The sequence below is a fragment of the Engraulis encrasicolus genome, unplaced genomic scaffold (genome assembly GCF_034702125.1).
Source record: "Engraulis encrasicolus isolate BLACKSEA-1 unplaced genomic scaffold, IST_EnEncr_1.0 scaffold_28_np1212, whole genome shotgun sequence".
NCBI classification, from domain to species: Eukaryota; Metazoa; Chordata; class Actinopteri; order Clupeiformes; family Engraulidae; genus Engraulis; species Engraulis encrasicolus.
Window position 1 is genome coordinate 2,220,533 of NW_026945577.1, and position 9,717 is coordinate 2,230,249.

The window sequence follows — 9,717 nt, forward strand, 5'->3', positions numbered from 1 at the left end:
AGTCCCTCAGTTCAGTACAGTGTTTCCCATACATTGAGGAAACTATGGCGGCCCGCCATAGTTTAAATTTGGCCGCCATAGTTTCCGAAAATGTAAAAAAATATATATATATTTTTTTTTTTTTACGATTTCCGTTTTTGTTAAAAACGATTTGAATTACGATTTCCTTCGCATTTTCCTCCTGGAGTAAATACATCCTATAGAGAAAACCACAAGTGCTTGAAAGACAGAGGGATCAAAAGCCTAGTCAAGTTGTTGTAGTTAACTTGGGTTTGGGAGCAATAAAAAAAACCTTCAGAGAAGGGACAGTTGGGATGAGTTTACTAACACTCCCCAGGCTTTGTTTTACAGTTGTAATGAGTTAGGTGACAGGCCTTCATTGACACGGCAGAGGAGACATCGGGCTGCATATAGAAATGAATTTGTAATGAATGTGAATATAAACATAAACGTGTAATATGTTGTTCAGCCCTTTTAATGGGAGGAATTTTGAAAAACTGGCCCTGTGACCAGCACCCCTCATGTAGAATGTGTACGCCTATGTGTGTGTGGGGAAAAGGCATAGCCTACCCTCTTAGACCCTTTTTGTCTATGCGTTAACAATTTCACAGTACTCTTAAATTCTTATCTCTGCTTCTATTTTGTTTCATTATTTTTTTCATTACATAGACCCCTGCATGAGGGACGAATGAAACTGTGTTGTAAACAGAAATGATTCACTGTACTGCATTTTTTTTTTTTTAATATAAATGACAATGTACTACTAATATCATGGGTAAAATGTTATGTAGCCTTATTTCTCAAAATATAAATGGCTGAAATGTAGGCCTAGGCCTATAGTTTCTCCATGTGCCAATGTCATTCTGTACTCATTGTTTTGCCATTTTGTATTTACACTGCGTGAATACCCCCCCCCCCCCCCCCCCCCCAAAAAAAAGGCCCGCGTGAAAAGACACCCCCCCCCCCCCGCCCCCCCCCCCCCCTCGGAAAAAAAAATCCCGGCTGCCCCCATAGTTTCCAAAATTTCTGTGGGAAACACTGTCAGTAAGAATAAAAATGCAAATGCAGGGTAGCTCAAAGCAGCTATCCAAGGGGGTGAGGTAGGTGAGGTAGCTGAGGTGGGTTTTAGTGAGTTATTGTCCTGTGTTAGGCAACCCTTTAACCCATTTTAGCCTGATGACTCGTGTATGTTGTTTGACCTTTGATGCCTGGAGATACATATACACTGCATTCAGGCTCTTGGGATTTTAGCCTTTTTAATAAAAAATATTGGTATGTTACAGCTGAATGAACACATTCTAATGCAAGACTAGGTTCTTAGGGTTGGAAATGCAACTTATTTCATGTTTTTATGTGCATCAGAGGCTGAGATATTTCGTTTTTATAGGCTGAGGGCTTATTTCCCAACAAGGGCTTAGGCATTCAGCAGGCTTTTTTTTTGCAGCTTTAGGTATCAGTGGGTTAAGTGTCCAAATGGTATTTTACATTAGAGTTCCGCGTTCTGTTCTGGGCTTCGTAAATATTCATGAAAGTTTGCAGGGGGTTGACGGAGCTGTCTGGAACACATTCACACACATCAAGAGTCTACACCTGGGCCGTAGGTAGAGGGAGCAACAATACCGTGTCCAAAAATACTGAATCAGAGCAAGCTCAAGTTGGGTCTCCTAAGGGGAGCGTTGTCCCCTACTTCTTCTTCTCTTTTTGAGGTGTTTGCGCAAGACGTGCGCTACCGCCATCTAGGCTACAGCGCTAAGGGGACTTCATTGATTCTCAACCTCAGGACTCCGAAATTCTCCTAACCGAAGGTCTCCTAAAGGGGCGTTCACCCGACATAAAGTGGATACCGGAAAAGAAACAAAATGACGCTTCTTGTTAGATCCACCTTCTTTGCCGTGTCCATGGCTTTCACACCATGCTTGATAACAGGAGCGAAAGAGTCCTCATCTGAACGATAACAGTTACTCATTACTCACTTGACAAGTCGTCTTGTGAATGACCCCCTAACCCACCATAGTCTTAGCCTAGCAATTACAACAATATTAGCCAAGAAAAAATTTACGGAAAATCTAGCAATATTAATGGACGAAAAAAATGGCTAAGGCAATTGTCCGCTAATATTACCTAGTAGAAATCCACAAGACAGCAAATACATCTGTTACCTGTTACCCTGTGGATTTCCAGTTTTTTTAAGCAATGTCCCTTTTGTCCGCGACCCTCCTTCAGCGCCTCTGCGACCCCCCAAGGTGTCCCGAGTCCCGACCCCCGGCCCCCAGTTTGGGAACCACTGCATTACAGCATTATCAGAGATATTCTAGACAGAGATACGTCATTTTGTTTATTTTCCGGTATCCACTTTATGTCGGGTGAACGCCCCTTTAGGAGACCTTCGATAAAGAGACCTTCGGAGTCTTGAGGTCGAGAAGAAATGGAGTCCCCTTAGCGCTGTGGATGGCGGTACCGCACGTCTTGTGCAAACACCACGAAAAGAGAAGGAGGGACAACGGCCCCCTTAGGAGACCGAAGTTTGAGCACACTCCTTTGCATTGGATAGGCGGGTTTTATCAAATCTAAACGAGACGATTCTTTGACAGCATTATGCCAGCTAAAAATGGCAGCGACATGACTTGAAAGTGGAAACCCAACTGGGGACGTTCAACTCACATTGTCATTGTGACACAGCACTCCACAGTTCACTGCCCACAACGAAATTGAATTTATGTCTCACCCGTGCAAGGGGGCAGCCCCCAATGGTGCCCGAAAGGGAGCAGCGCGGCAGGACGGTACCATGCTCAGGGTACCATGCTCACCTCAGCTATGGAGGAGGATGGGGGAGAGCACTGGTTAATGACTCCCCCCCCACCAACGCAGCGGGTCAGGACAGGAGTCGAACCGGCAGCCTTTGGGCAGCAAGTCTGACACCCTAGCCTACCCACTTACCCATGACTGCCCAATTCGTTCCAATACAAAGGAGTGATCAACTAAGCATCTATGGATGGACACAACATGGCTGAAGAACTGATTGAAGAAATGACAAAAAAACACACACACAAAAATAACATTTGACATTCTGAAAGACAATATTAGGTCTGTCCATACCTGTTTTAGTGGTTATATTATTCCTCGGGACGATAACACGCCAGGTTAATCCTTCCTGTGATACATCCACAAACACCATACAATGACGTCAGAGTGGGGAGAAGTTAAAAGAGCACTGTGCAAGATTTTTTTACTTGTTTATTTCCAGAATTCATGCTACCCATTCACTAATGTTACCTTTTTCATGAAAACTTACCACCACCATTGAATTTTAAGTATTCATTATGACTCGGAAAACTGTACTTCTCATACATTAATAGGGGGGTCGTCTCCATAGTCTGACATTTTGAATTTCCAAAAAATGTTCAAACTAGTCCATAGTGTACTAGAAAATATTAGTTTATTACTTAGTAAACTTTCATGAAAAGATCAAATTTGGCAATAGAATAATGGTTAAGCCCCAAGATCAAATCTGCAAAATGTTGTAATTATGTATTGGACAAAGAAGCTACAGGTGTAAAGGGGGACAGTGTGTAATTGTGTGTGTATAATACTATACATGTCACAAACCTCTTATTTCACAATAAAAAAGACAGTAATGAAACATTCCACGTTTACTCCATTGTACCTAATGAGATAGACGGACTGTGTTGTTACTGAAAAACACTGAAAACCCAACAAGGACCCACCACAAACTTGATCCAACCAGTGCAGAGTTAGCTGATCGTAAAACAAGTACACAGGTCTACTGGTTACTCAGATAAGTTATTTGTGTTGGAAGGAAACTGTGTTTCTTTTTTTTACTTTTACTTTTACTTTTGACACCTTTGCACCTTGTCCACCACATGGGGTTTGGGCTTACTTGGCTCATCTTGAAATCGAAGGCATATGAGTTGGTGCTGTTGTAGATCTCCATCTTGGGTAGCACTCCAGCTGAAGCATACAGCTTCAGTATGTCCTTATAGTGCTGATCTGTGATTCCTGGGTGTCTGACCAGGTTGCAGTCCATCACCTGTGTGTGTACATTAGTGGTGTCAACAATAATCGATTCGGCGATGCAATGCAATGCGGGGCATGAGCAATCCAATTCAATGCGGCAAGTTCTAGAATTGATGCGGCAATTTGTTTTAGTTTCCATTACTTCCGTTGATATGTCGGGAGCAAATGAATGTTAAATTAAATAAAAGAACTTCAAAATATTGAAAACTGCAAGACTGATACAGAAAACAGCCAGTAAATTCTTGCTCAGTATCTGACTACTTGTATTGCCTAATCATGACTGATTAAACATTTGCTTTGCTTTCAGTAGAAATGTAATGCATTGTAGAATTGAATGGGATTGAATCAAATAGAATAGAATTGAATTGAATCGAATCGAATGGCTACCTCCCAAATCGTAATCGGATCGAATCGTGAGGGCAGCGTCAATGCACACCACTAGTAGCTGGGCTCCGCCCTACTGGTGAGGCAACGCCTTCGGCTCAGCTACACACAGGGTGCATCCCAATATGTGACCTTGCCTCCTCCACTTGCCTCCTCCACTCGCTTCTCGTCATGATGACATCACTGACAACAGCATTATATTTCAATATCTTGCAAAAGCTCAATTGTAAAGTCTTTTTCTCATTTGCAATTGGGATGGTGAATGAAAAACAGTCCCTCAAAAGTTGTTTTGGCGAGGCTGACAGCTGGGAAACTTTATCGTTTTCTCCACGGAGGAGGGGCCAGGAGGCGGGACGAGGAGACAAGCACAAGTGGAGGAGGCAAGGACACATATTGGGATGCACCCACAGTAGGGCACAGGAGCTTGCTCAATCCCGCTACAGCGGGATCTCCACTCAATTTGTCTGGAACAAATCAACTGAGCATTTCCAACCGTCCTGGGTACAGGCGTGTTCAAGGAAGTGACGTGGTTTAAGCAGAGACGTTCTATTGGGCTAAGAAATGTTTGGTTTAAACTTCGGCACAGCCTTCAAACAGTAGCAAGCCGAGGGAGGTGGGTTAACAAGGCCATGGAAACAAAGCTCTTCCTGTATGGAAACGCTAACCGTTATAGTCCTGGTCAGACCAGAATCGCGGTACGTGATCTGAAGTCTATGAAAATCAGGCAACACCACTAGTGTACATCATTAAAATGTGAGTTTCCCCATTTACGTACCCTTACGAAAATGGACCATGGTTTATTATGGTATTACTATGATTATCATGGTTCTACCATGGTATGTCATGATTACTCTGAAGTACTCTGAACCTACCATAATTGTACTATGGCTTACTATGCTATTACTGTGATTTTTATGTAGTAACATGGTTCTACCATGGTGTCATGATTACTCTACCCTTACGAAAAATCGACCATGGTTGTAATGCAGTAACCATGGTTTTACTACCATATTTCATGGTGATTCTAAGTACTATCAACCAACCATAGCCAGCCAGTCACATAACCAGCCAGTCTAACCCTGAAAACGCCAATAGTGCATATGGCATATGTTTCTGAGGGACAGTGTGGGACACACACACACACACACACACACACCACCACCACCCCATTTACTAACCTTTTTACCTTAACATGGTATATTCATAGTGGTTTATTCCCCCAAAATCTTAGGCCTTATGGCATATGAATGGCATAGGCAACATAGGCCTATTCACCTAAATGTGCTGATATGGTAATAGGCCTGCCGTGCAAGCAATGAGTATTTTTTTTCTAAATACTGTAAATATAGAGTATAACATAAAAAGGCATCAGTGCTTAACCACCAGAGCCCTAATAGATAGACAGACAGACAGACAGACAGATAGAGACTACACCATTTAGAAAATGTAGAGATTTTTACATTTTACAATTAGAGATTTACATTCCATGACATTGCATTTGGTAGACGCCAATTAGAACCACAGAGACTAGATGAAGACATAGCGAACACCTGTGATACATAGTTGCATAAGAAATACACTGGATATGAGCAGTAGGCCTAGACATTTTTAAGGAAGTAAAAGGGCTATGATATGAGATGGGGTTCTTAAGAAAAATATCATCTGTTTAGCTGAGGGATAGCAACATTGCTTCATTATCGTTAATCGTTATGTTTCGTTTGGTTAAAAAAAAACACCCATGTGGTTGTGCTGTACCCGTCGATAAGGGAAGGATGTGGGGACACGCGAATGTCGGTTGTTGACGGCTGTCAAACAGCCTGAATCCCTATACCCCCATAACATGGTGAGGAATTCCGCTCAGAACCCGATGTCGTCAAATGCTAATCCATAGATGTATAGAAGTCTTCTATACACATCTATGTGCTAATGCACTTGACCGCATACAAGATGTCAAACCCACTTGTGAGCTCTACTCCCGCCTCATTCAACATTGGAATAGGTCTAGTAACAGTTAGGTTTAAGTTTCCAAGACTTACCAAATCAGCTAGCGTTAAGAATAATCGAAAGTGGTTGGTACCGTCCATATTTGAGCACACAAGTTCTTGTCCCTCTGTAACAATTGAACACGAGAGAACACAGGTTAGGCTAGCGCTAACATGAACACGTTCAAGAAAGCACATTCGAGTAGATGGCCGTTTACTTACCAACATGTTGATCTCCCAATAGTAAAATGGCGAGAATCAAACACCCCTAGTCAAACGTAATAAAACATAAAATGTTGTGTGGGTGGCCATTTTTGACACTTTCGACATATGTAAACAATCGATGTGATTAAAAACAAGCTAACATTAGCCAACACGGCGCGCCAATTTGGGCAAGAGACGTCTCTTAAGTTAATAATTAAATATGTTTTACCTGCAGTAAAGCCTTATTTGAATAATGAGGTGCTTTAAAACCACACTGCAGCATTCTGGAGCTAAGTCCTATCATTACTCTGGAAAACGTCCCTGCTTTGTCGCATTTAGCTGCTGCTCGAGCTAGAGAGCGTACGGTAGAACTAGTCGATTGTCGAATGGCATTGGGGCGCCAAGCGTGTGTCCGAATGAAGTCGAAAGTAACGCACAGTGTTCCGTACAGCGCCGCCCACCTCGCAGAATGGCGTTTCCGCAATCAAAACAATGCCATTCGGTGTGATGGCAACCAGAGGACGTTGTCGTCTTCAAAATAAGACCACATCGACTTAGTGCTAAGCATTTGCTAGCTGCTTTTTAGATCTTAATGAGTGTTTTTATGTCTTAATGAGTGACAACAAAGCACAGGGAGGGATCCATGCCCCATAGTTCATAAGTATGCAAGAAGATATGGCTTTGGAATTCCCTAAACCACTCGGCCAAAAAAATCTTAAGGGTTACTGAAAGTTGGTTGTCTTTCTAATAATTGGACACCATTGCCCTTGTGAAATAGTTTATTTTCTGTCCACAAGAGCTCTGTAAATGCGAACACGGATTAAGAATCCACCTTTTTCTATCCACACACTGCTACTATGGCACTTCAGGCACTATTTGCACCACAGAGTGCTATCCCCACCACACATTTGGAGGAAAACAGCTGAAGTAAAATTCTAAGTGGGAGAAAAATATGAATGGCTGGGCTAGTTGCCATCTGAGGATGCAGATAAATTGTGCGACTTGCCTCGGATGTATTCAGGTTAAAGGGTCAAACTTTAGCTTCCTTACAAAGGGCTTTAATGACTGTAAGAATGCTGTTTGTGTTAAAAGAGGTATGATACCAAAGAACCACAGAATTGGCTGAAAATGTATTCATTACATATTTATACATGTAATATACGTACTGTACACATATATACTGTATATACAGTATAGGGCCTATACATTACATGTATACATATGTAAAAAAAAAAATATATATAATATTAAGGCTATTTATTCATTTTTTTAATCTATATATAGAAATTCGGTGCCCGCTATGCGGACGCATCATGGACCCCGCCTATTTCAAAACGCTGGCTACGGCCCTGCATGTGAACCCTTCTGCCCCTCTTTGTACACCCATGCTAATAAAGCTTGTTTCTGATTCCCCCCAATAGACCAGTATAATTATGTCGTATCTTACAAGTATGATGATTAATATATTGCTATTGTACTGTATTTGGTTATTTCACTATGAAGAACATTGTGTATCAGCTTAAACTATCAGACTACCCCACTGGGAATAAAATGAGGGCAACTGATCTCTAAATCAAATTATAGTTGATGTGTGTGCGTGTGTGTTCTTCTTGAAAGAAAGAGAGAAAGAAGATTTGTTGATTTCTTGAGAGCAAATATACAAAATAATGATGAGCATGGCAAATTTCCCTACAGGTACGGTACAGTTATGTGCTGTGTAGAGAAGAGAGGGTCTGTCTGGACGCTGCTACTGGGAGGCTGAGTGGAGTTAAGTGGTGTGAGCGGTGGCTTAGGGAACAGGAAGGTGACACATGTAGAAGAGAAGCAGTCGTATCCTGACCACCCAGACAGATGTGACGACTGGTATCAGGTGCTGTGTAGAGAGGGTCTGACTGGATGCACTACAGTTTCCAGAAATGCACCCCTGGTATGGGAATCCAATCATGCACATCTGATGATAGTTTGATGTTCCAATTCTGTCATGAGTGGGAGTTGGAGACATTAGGGTGCCCTAGCGCCGGCCCTGCATTGAACATCAAGACGAGAGAGAGAGAGACAGAGACAGAGAGGGAGGGAGGGAGGCAGGGGCGGTTCTAATGGGTGGCAGAGGGTGGCATTTGCCCCCCCAGAAATATGATTTGCCACCCCAATTAAGAGACCTGATTGTAACCAATAGCCTTAATGCTTGACATCATTGCAACTTTAGGTTGCAGGGTTTCACTTTAAGGGATTCACTGTATCACATAAGTGTGTGTGTCGATTATATAGTGTTTATAATTTTCCCTTAGTGTAGGAGCATGCCCCCCTGAAATACACTTCACCACCCCTTTGCCACCCCAAGAATAAATGTCTGGAACCGCCCCTGGAAGGATGGAGGGGGGGAGAGAGGGGGGAGGGGGGGAGAGAGGGGGGAGGGGGGGGAGGGAGGGAGGCGGGCTGTCCAAGAGCCTCACCACCTCAGCACTGCAGTCTGGATCAGTCCGGTGACCTAGACAAACTTTTTGTGCATTTTAGAAAATGGCATCTGTAAACATAGTGTTGTACATCTAATCATGCACAGCTGATCTAGTACCTTGAACTTCAAGAAAAGAAGAGGCAGAGGGCGCCCAAGAGCCTCATCGCCTCAGCACCTCAGTCTACCTTTAGGGCCTCATGTACAAAACTTACTTACGCACAAAAAAGCTCCGTAAGTAACTTTCCACAAACATTTTCAGATGTACCAATACTGACTTAGCATGAAAAAGTGCATGTTTACTAAATTTCATGCGGAAATTGGACACACCACATGAATCAGCATGAACACCTGTGTATGTGTGGAATGATACATTTAAGATTTCCAGGCGCAAATGCATTTTTTCAGATATCCACTTACGCAAAGATTCAGTAAGAAATCTACAGAAGTCTTTGTACATGAGGCCCCTGTAGTGTGGGAATCTGACTGGGGCCCCCGCAGGCCGAATTCACTCTTTGTAGAAAAGACTCAACTACATTTGGTGCCCTAGCGCTGGCCCTGCATTGAACATCACAAAAAGAGAGATGTGGCCGTCCAAGTCCAGATGTCTTCATCACTTCAGCACTGCAGTCTGCATTTAGCTGTAGTGTGATACAGTAA

General features: G+C 42.8%; 1 protein-coding gene across 1 annotated transcript in view; it reads right to left on the reverse strand.

Annotated features, from left to right (window-relative positions):
• Positions 1–6,968, reverse strand: part of LOC134443129 (cation channel sperm-associated auxiliary subunit beta-like) — a 50,484-nt gene extending 43,516 nt beyond the window's left edge. The window contains exons 1-5 of the mRNA XM_063193044.1: positions 6,835–6,968; positions 6,624–6,669; positions 6,456–6,529; positions 3,899–4,048; positions 3,097–3,151 (exon numbers count right to left, since the gene is read on the reverse strand). Of these exons, the coding sequence (XP_063049114.1) occupies positions 3,097–3,151; positions 3,899–4,048; positions 6,456–6,529; positions 6,624–6,669; positions 6,835–6,909 (400 nt within the window). The 5' untranslated portion in view covers positions 6,910–6,968. The remainder of the gene's footprint in view (positions 1–3,096; positions 3,152–3,898; positions 4,049–6,455; positions 6,530–6,623; positions 6,670–6,834) is intronic.
• Positions 6,969–9,717: the final 2,749 nt, after the last annotated feature.